The sequence below is a fragment of the Oncorhynchus mykiss genome, chromosome 3 (genome assembly GCF_057628025.1).
Source record: "Oncorhynchus mykiss isolate SJ-2025 chromosome 3, ASM5762802v1, whole genome shotgun sequence".
Classification (NCBI taxonomy): domain Eukaryota; kingdom Metazoa; phylum Chordata; class Actinopteri; order Salmoniformes; family Salmonidae; genus Oncorhynchus; species Oncorhynchus mykiss.
Genome location: NC_143024.1, coordinates 49,992,567 through 50,016,116, shown reverse-complemented (window position 1 = coordinate 50,016,116; position 23,550 = coordinate 49,992,567). Strand labels below are relative to the sequence as shown.

Sequence of the window (23,550 nt, the reverse complement as noted above, 5' to 3'; positions counted from 1 at the left end):
CCACCACATTGGGGCACTCTGTTCACAATGCTAACATCAGAAAACCGCACGCTCACATGACACCAAACACACTATCTACCCGTTGAAACTGGAATTTTTCTGTGAAGAGAACACTTTTCCAGCGTGCCAGCGGCCATCGAAGGTGAGCATTTACCTACAGAAGTTTGTTATAATGCCAAACTACAGTCAGGTCAAGACCCTGGTGAGAACGACGAGCACGCAGATAAGCTTCCCTGAGATAGTTTGACAGTTTGTGTAGAAATGTTTTTGTTGTACAAACCCACAGTTTCATCAGCTCTCCGGGTGGCTGGTCTCAGACGATAGAGAAATTAAAATTAAATTCTTGGCTCTGGTGGACATTCCTGCAGTCAGCATTCCATTTGCACGCTCCCTCAACTTGAGACATCTGTGGCATTGTGTTGTGTGACAAAACTGTACATTTTAGAGTGGCCTTTTATTGGCCCCAGCACAACATGCACCTGGATAATGACCATGCTGTTTAATCAGCTTCTTGATATGCCACACCTGTCAGGTGGATGGATTATCTTGGAAAAGGAGAATGCTCAATAACAGGGATGTAAACAACTGTGCACAGAATGTTAGAGAAATATGTTTTTAGGGCATAAAACAAATTCCGGGATCTTTTATTTCAGGTCATGAAAAATGGGACAAACACTTTACATATTGTTTTTATATTTTTGTTCAGTGTATCTTTAGAAAAGGTGACTAACAAATAGCCTACTTAAATGTCTGAATTTATAAACAGAAACACAGGCCTAAAAAGGTCTGTGTCACGCCCTGACCTTAGAGAGCCATTTTATTTCTCTATTTGGTTAGGTCAGGGTGTGATATGGGGTGGGCATTCTATGTTTTGTATTCTATGTTCTTTATTTCGATGATTTATATTTCTGTTTGGCAGGGTATGGTTCTCAATCAGGGACAGCTGTCTATCGTTGTCTCTGATTGGGAATCAGACTTAGGCAGCACTTTTTCCCACCTGTGATTGTGGGTAGTTGACTTTTGATAGTGGCACTATAGCCCTGTAAGCTTCTCGGTTGTTTCTTTGTTTGTTGTTTTGTTGGCGACATTTTAAATATAAAGGAAAATATACGCTCACCATGCTGCACTTTGGTCCACTTCTTTAGATGGCCGTGACAGCCTGTCAATAAAACATTCCGCCATCTCTGACTGTAAAGCACATTTTCTATATTTGCGGGTTAGGGTCGGGCCTCAGATTTTCACTACATTACATAGAGTTGGGTGGTTACGGATGGGTTAATAACAACTGCGGGCAGCTGCGGGTGAACAAACAGCTGACCCGCGCATAGCTACCCCACACACACACACACACAGACACACACACACACACACACACACACACACACACACACACACACACACACACACACACACACACACACACACACACACACACAGACATAAGCACGGAAATATGCCTGAACACAGACAGACAGACACACACACATAGGGGTTCACACAGTGTCTACCCTACAGGATGTACTGGGTATTTTCAGAATCTATTGTGGTCTGCAGACAGGGTGGAGGGCAAGAGGGCTGCAGCTTTGATGGCTGTTAGATGCAGTATTCACACTCTGAAAAGCATTAATCACATTTTCTATGCGTGTAGTGATGTGGCATTCAGCTAGCTGACATTTAAATGAAATTCAATTAATGGAATTAAGTACAGTGGAGTCTGAAATTATTGACACCCTTGATAAAGATGAGCAATGATGACTGTATAAAAACATATAATTCAAATACTGTGGTGTATTGTATGCTTAAAAAAATGGGACATTTATATTATTTTACACTAATACAATTGCCCAGAAATTGAGATTTTGTTTTTTTCTTAAAAAGGTATGGGTACAAAATTATTGACACCCCTAAAGATTCTTATAAATAAAGTTGTAAAAAGTTTAGTATTTGGTCCCATATTCCTAGACTCTATAAACTTGTTGGATGCCTTTGCAGTTTATTTTGGTTGTGTTTCAGATTTTTATGTAATCGAAGTCAATAATTGGTAAATAATCCAATCAATTCAGATTGTATTTGTCACATGCGCCGGATACAACAGGTGTTACAGTGAAATGCTTACTTACAAGCCCTTAACCAACAATGCCGTCTCAAGAAAATACCTAAAAAAAGTAAGAGATAAAAGTAACAAATAATTAAAGAGCAGCAGTAAAATAACAATAGTGAAGCTATATACAGGGGGTACCAGTACAGAGTCAATCTGCGGCGGCAACCCGTGTCGAGGTAATTGAGGTAATATGTATACATGTATGTAGGTGGAATTATTTAAGTGACTATGCATAGATGATAACAGAGAGTAGCAGCAGCGTAGAAGATGGGGGTGGGGCAATGCAAATAGTCTGGGTAGCAATTTGATTAGATGTTCAGGGGTCTTATGGCTTGGGGGTAGAAGTTGTTTAGAAGCCTCTTGGATCTAGACTTGGCGTTGCCAGTAACGCTTGCCGTGCGCTAACAGAGAGAACAGTCTATGACTAGGGTGGCTGGAGTCTTGACAATTTTTAGGGTCTTCCCCTGACACCGCTTGGTATAGAGGTCCTGGATGGCAGGAAGCTTGGCCCCGGTGATGTACTGGGCCGTACACACTGCCCTCTGTAGTGCCTTGCGTTCGGAGGCCGAGCAGTTGCCATACCAGGCAGTGATGCAACCAGTCAGGATGCTCCTGATGGTGCAGCTGTAAAACCTTTTGAGGATCTGAGGACCCATGCCAAATCTTTTCATTCTCCTGAGGGGAAATACATTTTGTCATGCCCTCTTCACGACTGTCTTGGTGTGCTTGGACCATGTTAGTTTGTTGATGATGTGGACGCCAAGGAACAAGAAGCTCTCATCCTGCTCCACTACAGTCCCGTCGATGAGAATGGCGGTGTTCTCGGCCCTCCTTTTCCTGTAGTCCACAATCATCTCCTTTGTCTTGATCACGCTGAGGGAAAGGTAGTTACCCTGGCACCACACGGTCAGGTCTCTGACCTCTTCCCTATAGGCTGTCTCATTGTTGTTGGTGATCAGGCCAACCACTGTTGCGTCGTCGTCAAAATTAATAATGGTGTTGGATTCGTGCCTGGCTGTGCAGTGATGAGTGAACAGGGAGTACAGGAGGGGACTGAGCAGGCACATTTTAGGGGCCCCTGTGTTGAGGATTAATGTGGCGGATGTGTTGTTACCTACCCTTACCACCTGTGGTGGCCAGTCAGAAGTCCAGATTCCAGTTGCAGAGGGAGGTGTTTAGTCCCAGGGTGCTTAGCTTATTGATGAGCTTTGAGGCCACTATGGTGTTGAACTCTGAGCTGTAGTCAATGAATAGCATTCTCACATAGGTGTTCCTTTTGTCCAGGTGTGAAAGGGCATGTGTCATTTCGGAGTCACTTTTATTGTAAATAAGAATAAAATATGTTTCTAAACACTTCTAAATTATTGTGGATGCTACCATGATTATGGATAATCCTGAATGAATCATGAATAATGATGAGTGAGAAAGTTACAGAAAGATCATACCCCAAAGACATTCTAACCTCTCACCAGAATCAGTAACAGGGGATCTTTGATCACTTTTACCCCTAACTTTTCAAGAAAAAAACATATTACTTGTTAAACACAATCTCTTTCTCTGAGCAATTGTATTATAAAATAATATAACTTCCCAATTTCTTTGAGCATACAATATAGAACATTATTTTAATTATTTTACAGTCATTATTGCTCATTTTTATCAAGGGTGTCAATCATTTCAACCCCACTTTATGTCATATCAATAAGACTAGGACTGAGACATTGGTCTCAGACAGGTTAGGTGGTTTGAGGAACTTGGTAAAAAAGGGCTACTGATGAAAAGCACCAGTATTCTGTGAAGCCATATTATTTAAATAGTACCAAAATAGCAACATTAGGGAAATATTTTTTTTTCTCCCAGTAACTGGAAACCATGTACAGTAAGAACAAATTCTAATACAGAAAACGAAGATATTCTGTCTGATATGTTGGACTATTATTAGATACTGTACATACTGTAGAATCATATGATATTTAGCATGATTTTCTTTTTTAAGGCGTGGTTGTTGATATACAAAAATTGTATCATGAAGCTTTTTGGCTTGCATGGTGTATTGGCTTGTCTGTATGGTACAGTATATAATGTAATATGGGACTTCTGTCTTTGTCTTCTGTGTTTGTGTCTAATGGCAGCACACATAAACCTTATCATATGTCTATTTCATGTAACCTTACAACAGTATCACATGTTACAGTATAGAATATAGAATATGGGACTAACTCTTCTCTGTCTGTCTACATGGCAGCATACACAGACCACAACAGCTTGTCGCCGCGGCACATCAAGAGTGACAGTGACGATGATGACCTGCCCAATGTCACCCTAGACAGTGTCATCGAGACCGGATCTACCGCTCTGTCTATAGCACGCGCCGTACAGGAGTAAGTACTAGTGTGTGTGTTGTGTGTTCTCTGTGTGTGCGCGTTTGTTTTGTGTGTCCTGTGTGTGTGCGTTTGTGTGTGTGTTTAAGTATTATGTATCCTTCTGTATAGCCTTATACCACCCTATTAATGTTTCTAGTCCTTCTGCGTATAATAAGATGAGTCAGGGCTTCCCCATCCATCCTAGCCCAGTCTTATAATCAGAATCAGGGTTTCAGTATGCTCTCCTCACCCCTAAACCTTGAAACCTCCAGACCCAGTACTCATAATTTAACCACCAGACTCAGCACATCCTACACATACACACACACACACACACACACACACACACACACACACACACACACACACACAAAAACAAACAAACAAACATTCCCTCACTTGGAATGCATCCCAAACAGAGTATGTGAGCGGAGTGGAGCTGGAGCGGAAAGAAGAGCAGGGTGTGCCTAATTTGAATGGAGAAAGGAGCGACATTCCCAAAGGCTGGATTGTCGGCCTTCTCCCTCACTCCAATTTTGTAGCGCTCACTACATGAGCTCAGGGCATGCCCAGACCAGCATGCATTTGTGGCCTAGGTGGGTAGAAAAAAAGTAAAGTATTTATAAACAAAACATCTGATCTCTTAAAAGTTTCATTTATTTTTGTTCTATTATCATTTAGTCCATATTTGATTTTGGCCTAAATGATAATAGGCCTGGCATAGTCCCACTTTCAAGGAGCTTTTGTTTAGCATCCCCAGTGGCTCTGCAAGTGCAGAGAGGATGGCCTGCTCTCCGGGCACCATAGCATGAGCCTGAAGCAACAGACTAGCCAAACTTAATTTGTATTTAATTCTAAGTAAGTCATAGCCTTTACTTGCAATTTAATACAATAAAATGTTGTTTAAATGCTGATAGCTTTATGTCCCTTACCATCCTATTTTGTGGCACTTGCAAATCCTTCACAATGTATTTCTTTGTAGGCCTTGAAATAATCCATATAATATCGCCTAAATAATTCATTTTCATTCCTTATTAGGCTCCCTGTCTCCTGACCTATTTAGTGTTTATATCCTGTTTAGTATGACATGTAGCCTAGTTCATTCAATAGATAGAGGATTCCTGATATCTCCAGGAGTGATAAGTACCTTTCTTTGTCTTTATCTGTTGTGGTCTAAAACTGTTTTTTGCTGACTAGGGCCATCTACTTTAAGTGCTGCCTGTCTTCCCAGTGGCCTACTTGGTGTGTGAACTGCTGACCGCTCATAGTTTGCAGATAGTTGATAACACATCAACCAGGATCAAGGGGCAGGGCAATATGTGACTTGTTTTGGTAATCAGTGGCTGTATTGGGGGGAGGGGAGGGGGGGGGGGGTTATTTTACCTCTCCTAGGCAATCAGCAATTAGTACAGAGGTGTGCTCTCCACCTCTGCTAGGCAATTAGCAATTATTGTTAGTTCTTCCGTCTCCCCTGGTTTCTCAGCAGCAGCTATAATCAGCGGTCATGTCAGTGGCGGTTTTGTCGCAAGATTAAGACTGTCGCTGAAACAAAGACGGTTCTTCCTGTCACACCTGCTCCCACTGGAGGTTATATTGTCGTCAAGGGCTTATATAGGAAGGGAGAGGAGGGAATGTTTGAAAAGTTGTATAGCCCATGTCCCTTCACAGGGACGGGCCACTGATTGAGCAGAGCCCTATCTAATGAAAACCCAAATCTCACATTTTAGAAGCTAAAATCACATTTCATCCCATCAAAAATAATTTCTTATTCAAACATTTAAATTGAACAACAATGCCATGTGAATCCGATAACTCTGATGTGTAGAATTTCCACTGTAGAGTTTGTCATCTTATCATTGATGAGAATGTCTCAGATGACAACCGAACTGACATCATGTTCATTAATTAACCTACCAGGTAAAACCCTAAATCCATAAACACGGGCACCCTCATAGATATCAACCTAACCAACCTGCCCTCCAAATACACCTCTGTTGTTTTCAACCAATATCTCAGCGATCACTGCCTCATTGCCTGCATCCGTAATGGGTCACTGTCAAATGCTCCCAAAAACACTTCAGCTAATTTGTCCTGGGATATAAACATTGAGTTGTTATTTTACCTGAAATGCACAAGCTCCTCTACTCCGACAATTAATCCACACATAAAACGGCGAACCAAATCATTTCTAGTCATCTCTCCTTCTTCCAGGCTTTTTCATCGTTTAACTTATGTGGTGATCGCATTTAAACTTTCAATGTTTTACCACAACTACCGGCAAAACAGTTCGTCTTTCAGTCACCCACGTGGGTATAACCAATGAGGAGATGGCACGTGGGTACCTGCTTCTATAAACCAATGAGGAGATGGGAGAGGCAGGACTTTCAGTGCGATCTGCGTCAGAAATAGGAATAAGTTATATTTTAGCCCTTGGTGTCGCAGACGCTCGTTGGCGAGCGCGAGCAGTGTGGGTGCAATAATTGAATAACATGGATTTCTAAATTTTATTTGCGACGCTCGAGCACGCGACGTGTCCGGTCTGGTCAGCATGTTAGATCACTCCAGACCTGACTGCCCTTGACCAGCACAAAAACATCCTGTGACGTTCTGCATTAGCATTGAATATCCCCCGCAATATGCAACTTTTCCAGGAAGTTAGGATCCAATATACACAGGCAGTTTGAAAAAGCTAGCTTTTGCTTCCCTAACAGAAATTTGCATCCTGTAGCACAAATTCCCAAACGTTCTGCGACACTGTAAAGTCCATGGAGAATAAGAGCACCTCCTCCCAGCTGCCCACTGCACTGAGACTAGGAAACACTATCACCCCCGATAGATAAATCCACGATATTTGAGAATTTCATTGAGCATTTTTCTACAGCTGGCAATGCTTTCCACCTGGCTACCCCTACCCTGGAAAACAGCTCTGCACCCCCCACAACAACTTGCCCAATCCTCCCCATTTCTCCTTCATCCAAAACCGAATGGCCGATGTTCTGAATGAGCTGCAAAATCTGGACCCCTACAAATCAGCCGGGCTAGACAATCTGGACCCTCTCTTTCTAAAATTATCCGCCCCCAATTGTTGCAACCCCTATTACTAGCCTATTCAACCTATCTTTCGTATCGTCTGAGATCACCAAAGATTGGAAAGCTGCCGCAGTCATCCCCATTTTCGAAGGGGGAGACACTCTAGACCCAAACAGCTACAGACCTATATCTATCCTGCCTTTTTAAAGTCTTCGAAAGACAAGTTAACTAACAGATCACCGACCATTTCGAATCCGACTGTACCTATGCAATCTGGTTTCCAAACTGGTCATAGGTGCACCTCAGCCACGCTCAAGGTCCTAAGCGATATCATAACCGCCATCGATAAGAGACAATACTGTGCAGCTGTATTCATCGATCTGGCCAAGACTTTCCACTCTGCCAATCACTACATTCTTATCGGCAGACTCGACAGCCTTTGTTTCTCAAGTGACTGCCTCGCCTGGTTCACCATGTACTTCTCAGACAGAGTTCAGTGTGTCAAATCGGAGGTCTTGTTGTCCGGACCTCTGGCAGTCTCTATGGGGGTGCCACAGGGTTCAATTCTTGGGCCGACTCTTTACTCTGTATACATCAATGACGTCGCTCTTGCTGATGGGGATTCTCTGATCCACCTCTACGCAGATGGCAATATTCTGTATACTTCTGGCCCTTATTTGGACACTATGTTAATCTCTCTGGGGTAGGCGGTACGCTTGCGTCCCACATGGCCAAAAGCCAGGGAAAATGCAGAGCGCCAAATTCAAATACATTTCTATAAATATCTAACTTTCATTAAATTACACATGCAAGATAGCAAATTAAAGCTACACTCGTTGTAAATCCAGCCAACATGTAAGATTTCAAAAAGGCTTTTCGGCAAAAGCACAACAGTAAACAATGAGAGTAGCATATTTCAACTCTGCAGGAGCGACACAAAACACAGAAATAAAATATAAATCATGCCTTACCTTTGACGAGCTTATTTTGTTGGCACTCCAATATGTCCCATAAACATCATAAATGGTCCTTTTGTTCGATTAATTCCGTCTATATATATCCAAAATGTCCATTTATTTGGCACGTTTTTATACAGAAAAACACAGCTACAAAATATCTCAAAAGTTACCTGTCAACTTTGCCAAAACATTTCAAACTACTTTTGTAATACAACTTTAGGTATTTCTAAATGTATATAATCGATCAAATTGAAGACGGAATGATCTGTGTTCAATACAGGAGCAAAACAAAAACGTGATTTTCTGGACACATTCCTCTATCAAAAGGTACGCATGAAGTAACGTTCGTTCTGAGCTATGGTACTTCTTCATTACACAAAGGAAAAACCTCAACCAATTTCTACAAACTGGTGACATCCAGTGGAAGCGGTAGGAACTACAGGAAAGTTGATTAGAATTCTGGATTCCCCATGAAAACATACTGAAAAGACAGTGACTTAAAAAAAAATCTGAATGGTTTGTCCTTGGGGTTTCGCCAGCTAAATAAGTTCTGTTATACCCACAGACATGATTCAAACAGTTTTAGATACTTCAGAGTGTTTTCTATCCAATACTAATAATAATATGCATATATTAGGATCTGGGACAGACTAGGAGGCAGTTCAGTTTGGGCACGCTATTTATCCAAAAGTGAAAATGCTGCCCCCTACACCAAACAGGTTAACTAACCTCCAGACGAGCTTCAATGCCATACAACTCTCTTTCCGTGGCCTCCAACTGCTCTTAAATGCAAGTAAAACTAAATGCATGCTCTTCAACCGATCCCTGACTCTACCTGCCAGCCCATCCAGCATCACTGCTCTGGACGGTTCTGACTTAGAATATGTGGACAACTACAAATACCTAGGTGTTTGGTTAGATTGTAAACTCTCCTTCCAGACTCACATTAAGGATCTCCAATCCAAAATAAAATCTAGAATCGTCTTCCTATTTCGCAACAAAGCATCCTTCACTCATGTTGCCAAACATACCCTCGTAAAGCTGACTATCCTACCGATCCTTGACAACAAATTGGATGCAGTCTATCACAGTGCCATCTGTTTTGTCACCAAAGCCCCATATACTACCCACCACTGCGACCTGTATGCTCTCCTTGGCTGGCCCTTGCTTCATATTCGTCGCCAGACCCACTGGCTCCAGGTCATCAATAAGTCTTTGCCAGGTAAACCCCCGCCTTATCTCAGCTCACTGGTCACCATAGCAGCACCCACCCGTAGCATGCCCTCCAGCAGGTATATTTCACTGGTCACCCCCAAAGCCAACACCTCCTTTTGCCGCCTCTCCTTCCAGTTCTCTGCTGCCAATGACTGGAACGAACTGCAAAAATCACTGAAGCCGGAGACTCATATCTCCCTCTCGAACTTTAAGCACCATCTGCCAGAGCAGCGCACCTGTACATTGCCCATCTGTAAATAGCCCATCCAACTACCTCAACGCCATACTGTTATTTATTTTTTGCGCCTTTGCACCCCAGTATCTCTACTTGCACATTCATCTTCTGCACATCTATCACTCGTGTTTAATTGCTAAATTGTAATTATTTCGCCACTATGGCCTACTTATTGCCTTACTTCCCTTATCTTACCTCATTTGCACACACTGTATATCGACTTTTCTATTGTGTGTTTGACTGTACGTTTGTTTATTCCATGTGTAACTCTGTGTTATTGTTTGTGTCGCACTGCTTTGTTTTATCTTGGCCAGGTCACAGTTGTAAATGAGAACTTGTTCTCAACTGGCCTATCTGGTTAAATAAAGTTGAAATAAAATACAATTAAAATAAAGGCAATGCTACCAAATACTAATTGTATGTAAACTTCTGATGCACTGGGAATGTGATGAAATATTCTGACAAATTATTCTGACATTTCACATTCTTAAAATTAAGTTGTGATGCGAACTGACCTAAAACAGGGATTTTTTACCAAAAATCAGGAATTGTGAAAAACTGAATTTAAATGTATTTGGCATTACAATAATTCACTTCAACTGAGTTTACCACTCCTGCTCCTGGGACATCAATGATTACACATTGTAACTATGCAATAGACTAGAAACATGATTGATTTGTAATTCATATATAGAAAAAGAACGATGCATTTCTAACTCCCCTCATTTGCATTAATCTGAGGACACAGGATAGTATTTCAATGAGATACTTAATTTCAACCAGTGGAAAATGTGAAACACTTTATTGAAAGAAGTTCATTATTCAGGTGTTATAAATACATGCATTATAATTATGATAATTGTAATATATTATAAAAACAAGTTCAATCTGTACTTCAATGCAGATATGGTGTGCATTATAAAACGAGGTGGGGAGAGAGGTGTAGAAGACAGAAAGGGAAAGAGGTCAAAACAGAAGCAGACAGCGTATGATTAATTAATTACAGTGCTACCCTAATATTCTCTCAGTTCATCACAATTGCGGTGTCTCCTAACCAGCCTTTGGCCCTCAGTTTGTCCAACGGTTATCTTAACCTGTCTGGAAACGGGGTTCCGCTAGCGAAACCCCATTCCTCTAGCGGAACCCCTCGCCAACAGACAGTGAAATTGCAGGGCGCCAAATTCAAACAACAGAAATCTCATGAATCAAATTTCTCAAACATACAAGTATTAGGCACCATTTTAAAGATACAATTCTCGTTAATCCAGCCACAGTGTCTGACTTCAAAAAGGCTTTACAGCGAAAGCTCCACAAACGATTATGTTAGGTCAGCACAAGGTCACAGAAAAACACAGCTAGTTTTGCAGCCAAAGAGAGGAGTCACAAAAAGCAGAAATATAGATAAAATGAATCACTAACCTTTGATGATCTTCATCAGATGACACTCATAGGACTTCATGTTACACAATACATGTGTGTTTGTTCGATAAAGTGCATATTTATATGCAAAAATCAAATTTGACATTGGCGTGTTATGTTCAGTAGTTCCAAAACTTGCAGTGATTTTGCAGATTTTGCACATCAATTTACAGAAATACTCATCATAAACATTGATAAAAGATACAACTATTACACATGGAACTTTAGATAAACTTCTCCTTAATGCAACCGCTGTGTCAGATTTCAAAAAAACTTTACGGAAAAAGCATGCCATGCCATAATCTGAGTACGGCGCTTAATGCCCAAACCAGCCAAAGAAATATCCAATTGTGCAGCAACATGTCAAACGATGTATAGAATCAATCTTTAGGATGTTTTTATCATAAATCTTCAATAACGTTCCAACCGGAGAATTCCTTTGTCTGTAGAAAAGCAATGGAACGCAAGCTAACTTTCACATGACCGTGCATCACGAGCTCGTGGCAATCTGCCAGACACCTGGCTCATTCCCCTCTCAATCGGCCCCATGTCACAGTAGAAGCATCAAACAAAGACTGTTGACATCTAGTGGAAGCCTTAGGAAGTGCAACATGACCAATATACCACTGTATCTTCGATAGGCTATGAGTTGAAACCCTACAAACCTCAGATTTCCCACTTCCTGGTTGGATTTTTCTCAGGTTTTCGCCTGCCATATGAGTTCTGTTATACTCACAGACATCATTCAAACAATTTTAGAAACTTCAGAGTGTTATCTATCCAAAAATACTAATTATATTCATTTTCTAGCTTTTATGGCTGAGTAGCAGGCAGTTTACTCTGGTCACCTTATTCATCAAAGCTACTCAATACCGCCCCCCAGTCACCAAGAAGTTAACCAATTGAAAGAGAATCATATCAAAAGTAATGTGAGTAATGCATTGTGAAAGGCAATCCCTTTATATGAACAATAGCAATGTGTGAAACACGTATTTCTAGATGAAACACTGATTAAGTTTGGTGAAAAAGTGACGATTTTATGTGTTGTACTTAGTCAATTGAACATGTGCTTAGAGTTTTCATCTGTTTTCGAGTTTTGAAAATGTATTACATACTTGTGAAATTGCACCAAAGCGATTGAAAAAAAATGTAATACCAGACTAAAAGTATCAGTAACAGTAATAGCAGCAGCAGTAGGCCTACGAAAGCCCCCACAAAATCTGTAATCTAAACAGAATTATGATCAACCTGAAGTCATCCTTCGTCCTTTGTTTTAGAATCTGTTTGATTCAGTGTCCTAAATGATATAATAATCATGGAATCACTTTGGGAAGAAGTCGGAAAGTGCACATCCTCCTCCTCTCTCCTGCTGGATGTCCCTGAGCTCAGTGTTTGCACTGTAAATCCTCAAATCCTTCTCTTCGCTTCTCTTCTTACCTTTCATCCCTAGATCACCATTCCCTTTCCCCACTCAGGTGTATTCTCTGAATGTGTTAGTTGCTGTCATTGTTGGAGTACAGTAGGCTTCTCAATTTTCCTTTAGGTAGTTCATATACAGTGCCTTGCGAAAGTATTCGGCCCCCTTGAACTTTGCAATCTTTTGCCACATTTCAGGCTTCAAACATAAAGATATAAAACTGTATTTTTTTGTGAAGAATCAACAACAAGTGGGACACAATCATGAAGTGGAACGACATTTATTGGATATTTCAAACTTTTTTAACAAATCAAAAACTGAAAAATTGGGCGTGCAAAATTATTCAGCCCCTTTACTTTCAGTGCAGCAAACTCTCTCCAGAAGTTCAGTGAGGATCTCTGAATGATCCAATGTTGACCTAAATGACTAATGATGATAAATACAATCCACCTGTGTGTAATCAAGTCTCCGTATAAATGCACCTGCACTGTGATAGTCTCAGAGGTCCGTCAAAAGCGCAGAGAGCATCATGAAGAACAAGGAACACACCAGGCAGGTCCGAGATACTGTTGTGAAGAAGTTTATAGCCGGATTTGGATACAAAAAGATTTCCCAAGCTTTAAACATCCCAAGGAGCACTGTGCAAGCGATAATATTGAAATGGAAGGAGTATCAGACCACTGCAAATCTACCAAGACCTGGCCGTCCCTCTAAACTTTCAGCTCATATAAGGAGAAGACTGATCAGAGATGCAGCCAAGAGGCCCATGATCACTCTGGACGAACTGCAGAGATCTACAGCTGAGGTGGGAGACTCTGTCCATAAGACAACAATCAGTCGTATATTGCACAAATCTGGCCTTTATGGAAGAGTGGCAAGAAGAAAGCCATTTCTTAAAGATATCCATAAAAAGTGTTGTTTAAAGTTTGCCACAAGCCACCTGGGAGACACACCAAACATGTGGAAGAAGGTGCTCTGGTCAGATGAAACCAAAATTGAACTTTTTGGCAACAATGCAAAACGTTATGTTTGGCGTAAAAGCAACACAGCTCATCACCGTGAACACACCATCCCCACTGTCAAACATGGTGGTGGCAGCATCATGGTTTGGGCCTGCTTTTCTTCAGCAGGGACAGGGAAGATGGTTAAAATTGATGGGAAGATGGATGGAGCCAAATACAGGACCATTCTGGAAGAAAACCTGATGGAGTCTGCAAAAGACCTGAGACTGGGACGGAGATTTGTCTTCCAACAAGACAATGATCCAAAACATAAAGCAAAATCTACAATGGAATGGTTCAAAAATAAACATATCCAGGTGTTAGAATGGCCAAGTCAAAGTCCAGACCTGAATCCAATCGAGAATCTGTGGAAAGAACTGAAAACTGCTGTTCACAAATGCTCACAAATGCTCTCCATCCAACCAAAAAATGTCAGTCTCTAGATGTGCAAAACTGATAGAGACATACCCCAAGCGACTTACAGCTGTAATCGCAGCAAAAGGTGGCGCTACAAAGTATTAACTTAAGGGGGCTGAATAATTTTGCACGCCCAATTTTTCAGTTTTTGATTTGTTAAAAAAGTTTGAAATATCCAATAAATGTCGTTCCACTTCATGATTGTGTCCCACTTGTTGCTGATTCTTCACAAAAAATACAGTTTTATATCTTTATGTTTTAAGCCTGAAATGTGGCAAAAGATTGCAAAGTTCAAGGGGGGCGAAGACTTTCGCAAGGCACTGTACACTGAGTATACCGAACATTAGGAACACCTTCCTAATATTGAGTTGCACCCCTCCCTTTTACCCTCAGAACAGCCTCAATTTGTTAGGGCATGGACTCCACAACGTGTCGAAAGCCATCCACAGGGATGCTGGCCCATGTTAACTCCAAAGCTTCCCACAGTTGTGTCAAGTTGGCTGGATGTCCTTTGGGTGGTGGACCATTATAGATACACATGGGAAACTTGATACAGCAGCGTTGCAGTTGTTGACACAAACCAGTGCACCTGGCACCTACCACCATCCCACGTTCAAAGGCACTTCAATATTTTGTCTTGCCCATTCACCCTCTGAATGGCAAACATCCACAATCCATGTCTCAATTGTCTCAGGGCTTAAACATAATTATGTAACCTGTCTCCTCCCCTTCATCTACACTGATTGAAATTGATTCACCCGGTCAGTCTATGTCATGGAAAAAGCAGGCATTCTTAATGTTTAGTATACTCAGTGTACTTCATTTTGAGTGAGTTAATCAGTTTCGGCTGAGTATGTGTTGACTATGTTTATGTACTGTACAGTTTATATTGTACAGTATGTTTGCCAATAGTCTGAACCTTAATTGTGTCAATAGTTGTTCTGTTGTTTGCTACACTGAGTCTCCTCTTTGCTCAGAAGAAGTGTACCTTTGGGGGAGAAAGAAAGAGGGGGAGGAACTAAAGTGAGAAACAGAGAGAGTGGAAGTTAGTTTGAGTGAGAAAGAAGGGTGCAGAGAGAGCAAGGGACAGAAAGAGAGAGAGAGAGAGAGGGAGAAATAGAGAGAGAGAGAGGAGAGCTGGAGTTCAGTCTCATATCTGACCCATGAGCTCATTTCCTGTTCAGCCCCACGGCCCCAGCATGGCAGCTAGCCAAGAGCAACAGGTGTGTGTGTGTGTGTGTGTGTGTGTGTGTGTGTGTGCGTGTGCGTGTGCGTGTGTGCGAGATTGTGGGTGGATCAGCGAGACAGGAAGTGGGAGGCGGGTGGTTGAGACAGTTCACCGGAGGGCCTCTCTGGCCAAGCCTCCTCGCTCCTCCACCACACAAAAACACCTACCCCGGTCCCCAGCAGCCACAACTGCTGCTCCCCTCTCTCCTCCCCTCTCTCTTCTGTCCTCTTCTCATTTCCAACCTCGAAAGAGCACTGTTATGCACCCCTACAGAAAAAAACAGATGTGACACTGTGACTGCTCTTCTTGTTCCTTTTCTCCTTCCTCTTCCTAGCCCCCAAATAGACTTTGGCTGCTCCTCGTTCTCCTGTATCCCCCCCAGTGTACTACTAATTTGAAACGAAATGTCATGACCAGTTATATTGATACAATATAAACAACTCAACAGAAATTATGTTCATTGAACTGCATGGAAAAAAATAGATATGACATTGTCTTTTGATGATTGATAAATCAATGGGAATGGTAAAAATAACAGTCTTACCTCATCCAGTTTCCTGTGCCTTGTAGTGGTTTCTACCAAGGTGCTAGAGCACCATCTAAAGGCCATTGAAATTCTTTCACAATTTCTCAGATTGAACATGTAATAAAATGTGAAATTTGATCTTGAATCTATTTCCTTGAATTTCTAGTGAAGAACATGGAGCTTGGGGGATGTTGAAATATGTTATATGTAACATAATTACATTACATAAAAGTACAATGCTATTGTAGTGTAAGTGTACATGACAAAGCCTACAAGAGAAAGAAGAGCTTGAAAAATCTAAATATTATTTTAGTGATTTTCATACTTCAAAATGTTTGAGTCCACATTGTCCACCAAATGTTGAGTATAGACTCCTTTTTGTATTATAAGGAATCTTAATATACATGAATGACACCATTGATGGAATTACAATAGTCAATGCATACATAGTTTCATGTTGGGTTTTGCCCATTAAGAATGGATCATACAGTTGTTGATATCCAAACTAATAATATAAATGAAAGATGCTGAAAATGCTAAGTGTGCTAAATTGTAATGAGCCACCTCTTCCTCTCCTGTTGCAGTTCCATGTCACCATTCAGTATTGAGAGCATACGGCGCCCTCAGAGGTCAGAGTCGCCAGACTCCAAGAAGAGACGCATCCACAGGTGTGACTTTGAGGGCTGCAATAAGGTCTACACCAAGAGCTCCCATCTAAAAGCACACCGGAGGACGCACACAGGTCAGTGTGTGTGTGTGTGTGTGTGTGTGTGTGTGTGTGTGGCTTCACCAACTCATTACAGTTGTCTTCATCAATTAAAGTATATGTCTCACTATCTTCCTGAATCAAATTATTTCCCTCGCTCAAATAAGCATGGAAAGTGAATACACGTGTAAGGTTCTTCACAAGCAACAAGATCTCACGTTCTGACTGCAGTATTCAACGTTTGTCGATAAACTTTGAATTTGACCGTTAAATGTAAGCATTAGTTCTGAATAGTTAAGATAGGGATAAGGTTTGGTATAGGGTTAAAGCAAAAATATAAAAAATGAGTGCCTATTACTGGGATTGAAACTGTGATTCTCTGAGTTGGAGCTTATACCCATCTACCATCCCCGTCCACTACGCCATAGCAAGCCGCGAGCCTACTTGATGGTAATAGCGCTCACCATTGCCTCTAGTGACCGATATTGAAGCCATCTCCCGACATCCTGGGAACCTAGAAAAACGTTGAATATAGCTTTAGATCTAGTCTGACTTTGCTGGTCACAATAGCACATTTTTTGAGACATGTTATTGACATGGCAGCACAAACTCTATTCACACACTTACACTGTTACTCTCGCGCACACACACACACACACACGTTGACCCCACACATACATACACAAACCATCACACATGCACAAACACATTTAACTATACACGATGCTGCTACCTATTGTTATTCTATAATTTCACCCCAAAAAATCTTAACTTGGTTAAATAACTGAAGCATAGATTGGTAACATTTTTACTAATTTGGCACACAGAAACTAGATGCCATGAGTAACTTGGTCAAAAAGAATTGCACAGATTGTCCTAGAAGACTTAAGTGAGACTGCTGTTATAAGTAGTCTTACTTAAACCCTCATATTTGTCGCCCCGTTTGACCTAGAGACTCTTTCCTCATGATGAACAAATTTGCTTCAAGGACCCATAAATCGGTCACGATAGATTTTCCATAATTTTGGAAATTTTGGAAAAGCTTTGAAAAACGTCTTTTGACATTTTCAATCATAGTCTGCTGCTGGAAAAAAGCGTATTCTGGCTTAATGCCCCTGATATATTGCGGATAAAGAGAATACAGAGGGTGTTATGTAATGGAAGCTTCTTTAACGTAATCCAGGTGTAATCAGACATTCCCCAGGGCAGCTGTCTAGGCCTCTTACTTTTTAAAATCTATACTAATTACCTGCCACTGGGTAAAGCCAGTGTGTCTATGTATGCAGATGACTCAACACTATACATGTAAGCTTCTACAGCGAGATAAATCACTCCAACACTTAAACGTATTAAGGCTAGGGGGCACTATTTTCACGTCCGGATGAAAAGTGTGCCCAAAGTAAACTGCCTGCTACATATAATTGATAGATTTGGATAGAAAACACTCTAAAGTTTTAAAAACTGTTAAAATGATGTCTGTGAGTATAACTTCTTGAGTGTAGGGGGCATTATTTTCGTTTTTGGCTAAAAAAACATACCCATTTGAAACTGCCTATTTCTCAGGCCCAGAAACTAGAATATATACATAATTGTCAGATTATGATAGAAAACACTCTAAAGTTTCTAAAACTGTCAGAACATTGAGTATAACAAAACTGATATTGCAGGCGAAAACCTGAGGAAAATCCAACAAGGAAGTGCTGTTTTTCCTGAAAGCTCTCTGTTCCATTGGATGCCATGCCTCCATTTAAAGGGATATCAACCAGATTCCTTTTCCTATGGCTTCCTAAAGCTGTGAACAGTCTTTAGATATAGTTTTAGGCTTTTATTTTGAAAAATGAGCGAGAAAGAACCCATTTCGTCAGTGGATGGCTGAGTTTTTCATGAGCATCAGCCATTTTCTCTCTCTCTCCTATGGAAGAAGCTACATTCCGGTTGACATATTATCGATTTTATATTGTAAAAACAACCTGAGGGTTGATTATAAGAAACATTTTACATCTTTCTACGCACTTTACAGATACTATTTGGAATTTTTGTCTGCGATGTCGTGACCGCTCGAGCCTGTGGATTTCTGAACATAATGCGCCAAACAAATGGAGGTATTTTGGATATATAAAAATAATCTTTATGGAACAAAAGGAACATTTATTGTGTAACTGGGAGTCTCGTGAGTGCAAACATCCTAAGATCATCAAAGGTAAGCGATTTAATTTATTGCTTTTCTGACTTTTGTGACCAATCTACTTGGCTGCTAGCTGTTTGTAATATTTTGTCTACTGAGAGAGATGTGCTTACATAAACGCTTGGATAGCTTTAGCCGAAAAGCTTTATTAAAATCTGACACACCAGGTGGATTAACAACAAGCTAAACTGAGTTTTACTATATTGCACTAGTGATATCATGAACATTTAATATTTTTAGTAATTTAATTTGAATTTGGCGCTCTGTAATTGAGTGGATGTTGATGAAAACGATCCCGCTAACGGGATGGGTGCGTCAAGAAAATAACAGAACTTATTTAGCAGGCGAAACCCCGAGAACAAACCATCCAGGAAAGTGTTTTTTGAGGTCAGCCTCTTTTCAATGGTCTTTCTATGTGGATCTAGATTTCTAAGGCACTTGCTTGCAGTTCCTATCACTTCCACTAGATGTCAACAGTCTTTAGAAATTGGTTGATGTTTTTCCTTTGAGAAATGAAGAAGTAGCCATTTCCTATCTGGGTGGATAACCAAGTGTACTGTTGTGGTTGGGGCACACAACCTGAAAGCTCGCTCCACTTTGTTTTTGTTCGGTATTATTCCGTCTTAAATTTATTGATTATTTACACTTAAAAATACCTAAAGTTGGATTAGGAAAGTTGTTTGAAATGTTTGGATCAAGTTTACAGGTAACTTATTAGATACTTTGTAGTCATGTTGCGCGAGTTGGAACCGGTGTGTTTTCGGAATCAAAACCGGCAAATAAATGAACATTTTGGGGATATAATGACAGAATTTATCAAACAAAAGGACCATTTGTGATGTTTAATGGACATATTGGAGTGCCATCAGAAGAAGCTCTTCAAAGGTAAGGCATGAATTATATCATTATTGCTGACTTTTGTGCGGTTTGAATTATTATTTTCATGTGTTTGTTTGATGGGGTACTGTCGTCAGATAAAAGCGTGGTCTGCTTTTGCCGTAACGCCTTTTTGAAATCTGACACTGTGGTTGGATTAATAAGAAGTTAATCTTTAAACCAATGTGTAACACTTGAATGATTTATGAATTATTATTATGAGTACTCTGTTTTTGAATTTGGCGCGCTGCTATTTCACTGGTTGTTGTCAAATCAATCCCGTTAACGGGATTGGTGCGTGAAGGGATCACTAAGAAGTTTTAACAAAGAGCTGCAGTCAGTTTCAGAATAGGTGGCAATAAATGCATTTGTCCTAAATATTTCTAAAACTAAATGCATTGTATTTGGGACAAATCATTCACTAAACCTGCAACGTAAACAATGGGAGTCGAGAAGCAGGTCAGTTTAATACAACAAAGAACGATACAACCTAGGAGTAACGTCTTGACATGAAACACATGAACAATACTGCCTGGGGAATGATGCTAAGGGAGTGCCAGATAAAAGGGAATTAATGAGTGAGGTAATGGAGTGCAGGTGTGGCTCATGATGAAGCGCAGGTGCGCAAAATAATTGATGATGGTTGCCAGGACCGGTGCTTAGTAAACTGGCGCCGTCGAACACCGAAACAAACATCTCATCTCTCTGGTAAGAAGAAGGGCGGGGAAGAAGAATGCCTTATGATTAACGAGTCGTGGTGTGATCAAAACAACATACAGGAACTTTTGTTCACCTGACCTAGAATTCCTCACAATCAAATGTTGACCGCATTTTCTACCAAGAGAATTCTCTTAGATTATAATCACAGCCATGTATATCCTCCCCAAGCAGACACATGGACAGCCCTGAAATAACTTCATTGGACTCTATGTAACCTGGAAACCACATATCCTGGGACAGCATTTATTGTAGCTGGGGATTTTAACAAGGCTAATCTGAAAACTTCAACATTTTATCAGCATATCGAATGCGCGACCCGGGCTGGATAAATTCTGGATCACTGCTACTGAAACTTCCATGATGCATACAAAGCCCTCCCATGCCCTCCTTTCTGCAAATCTGACCACGACTCTATTTTGTTGCTCCCAGCCTATAGACAGAAACTAAAACAGGAAAAGCCCATGCTCAGGTCTGTTCAACGCTGGTCCGACCAATCTGATTGCTTCGATCATATGGTCATTCTGGTCCCAACCAGAAACTGTGGTTTGATGGCAGCATTTGCGCAAAAGTGAAATCGTGAACCACTGCTTTTAATCATGGCAAGGTGACCGGAAATACAAACATGACCGAACACAAACAGTGTAGCTATTCCCTCCGCAAGGCAATCAAACAAGCTAAGTGTCAGTATAGAGACAAAGTAGAGTCAACAGCTCAGACATGAGACGTATGTGGCAGGGTGTACAGTCAATCACGGATTACAAAAAAAACCCAGCCCTGTCGGTGTCCGTACCATGCAATAATCTAAAACGGCGCTAAGACGTAAATATATTTCTCCGCCATGTTGGAGTCAACAGAAATACGAAATCACATCATAAATATTCCCTTACCTTTGATGATCTTTCATCAGAATACAGTGCAAGGAGTCCACGTTCCACAATAAATCGTTGTTTTGTTCCATAACGTTCATTACTAGTGTCCAATTAGCTGCATTTGCTACCACTTTCAGCTCACGTACCCAAAAGCTGACTCTGGTCCAGGCGAACTCGGACAAAAACTTCAAAAAGATATATTCCAGGTCGAATAAACTGTTCAAACTAAGTAGAGAATCAATCTTCAGGATGTTATTTTCATATATATCCAATAACGTTCCAACCGGAGCATTCGTTTTCGTCTGCAGTCAAATGGAACGCAGGTGATATCAAGAGACAATTGCGCAACCAGGAAATGGCATTCTGCCAGGACAGTGACTCATTCCCCTCCCATTCAGTCAAAATTTAAACCAGGATGTTCATTCCACGTTCTACTGAATGCTGACATCTAGTGGAAGGTGTAGGAAGTGCTAACAGATCCATATCTTTTTTTGGAAGTGAATAGGCGATGACTTAAAATTAGACACACCTTCAGAATTTCCACTTCCTGTTTGGAAGATTGCCTGCCCTATGAGTTCTGTTATACTCACAGACATAATTCAAACAGTTTTAGAAACTTCATAGTGTTTTCTATCCAATAGTAATAATAACATATTATTAGCAATCTAGGACAGAGTAGGATGCAGTTCACTATGGGCACGCAATTCATCCAAAGTGAAATTGCTGCCCCCTATCCGTAACAGGTTTTAATTAAACAATGCAACTTTATTTAATGTTTACATACCCTACATTACTCATCTCATATGTTTATACTGTACTCTATTTCATCTACTGCATCTTGCCTATGCCGTTCGGCCATCGTTCATCCATATATTTATATGTACATATTCTTATTCATTCCTGTGTATAAGATATTTCTGCACGGTCGGAATCAGAAGCACAAGCATTTCGCTAAACTCTGATTAACATCTGCTAACCATGTGTTTGTGACCCATACCATTTGATTTGATTTGATGGGAGGAATGGGAGTAAACATGACGGCCCTGAGGATGAGGAGCGGGACTGTCCGGGCGAAGATGGAAATCATGATAATGTTGGGATCCTGAATGTCCACCACCGGAACCCAACACCGCTCCCCAACATCGGGTCCGTATCCCTCCCAGTCCACCAGGTACTGGAGCCAACCCCCATGACATCGGGAGTCCAGTAAGGATCTGACGATATAGGTGGGATGTCCTTTCAACGTCCAGGGGGGCGGATCGGTGTTGTGGGGGACAGCATCAGCCAGGGGAACCACCGGCCTGAAAAAGGAGACATGAAAAGATGAGATGTGGGAGTCACTGGGAAGCTGTAACCTATATGTCACCTCGTTGACCCTCTGGTGAACCGTGAACGGCCCTACAAACCGGAGGCTCAGCTTCTTGCAAGGCAGGCGGAGTTAGAGTTTCCTGGTAGAGAGACAGGCACGATCCCCAGGATGGAAAACGTGAGTCTCACTTCGATGGCAGTCTGCGTCCTCCTTCTGACTGTGGATGGTGCGCTGGAGTCGCTCCACAATTATTCTCCGTGCCTAAACCATTCATCCACCGCAGGAGCTTCGGTCTGGCACAGCCATGGCCAGCTGAAAACCCAGAACACATTGGAACGGAGTCAGCCCGGTCGAGGAGTGACGTAATGAATTCTGGGTGTACTCCGCCCATGGCAGGAATCGGGCACACTCTCCCTGATGAAACTGGCACTACTCTGCCTTGACAAACAGTTAGTTAGCCAGGAGGCATTCCAGGACTACTCGGACATGAGCGATGTGATCCTCCAAGGTAGCCTAGTAGACCAGGATGTCATCGATATACACGACCACCTGGCATCCAAGCATGTCCTTATTTTGGAGCTAGTGTACATATACATTCATATATATATGTTTTATACATGTTGAAATTTCATGATATGATTGCATTTTAGAACCATTTTAATTGATCCTAAAGAAATTCTCCACACAAACATGTTCAATGCACCGTTCAATGCAAAACAAATTCGGCCATTGTTTCAAAACATGCTCCAAATGTTCAAAAGCTAAGCTTTCCACATTACCGGAGCTTATATTGTTTCTATTTCTACGGCAGATTCATTGCCACAATTTAGATGATGCATTGATATATATACTATAGCTAGCTAGCATGCTGAAATGATAAGAGAGAACAAAAAATATAGCTATTTGTTTATGTCCGTGTGCATGTCCAAAATTGAATGACGCCTGGAATCAAATAAAATAATCAAACAGCAAGA

General features: G+C 41.1%; 1 protein-coding gene across 1 annotated transcript in view; it reads left to right on the top strand.

Moving 5' to 3' along the window:
• LOC110519945 (Krueppel-like factor 12) overlaps positions 1 to 23,550 on the top strand; it is a 137,502-nt gene that overhangs the window by 106,153 nt on the left and 7,799 nt on the right. Inside the window, exons 4-5 of the mRNA XM_021596836.3 lie at positions 4,347 to 4,482; positions 16,496 to 16,653. Of these exons, the coding sequence (XP_021452511.1) occupies positions 4,347 to 4,482; positions 16,496 to 16,653 (294 nt within the window). The remainder of the gene's footprint in view (positions 1 to 4,346; positions 4,483 to 16,495; positions 16,654 to 23,550) is intronic.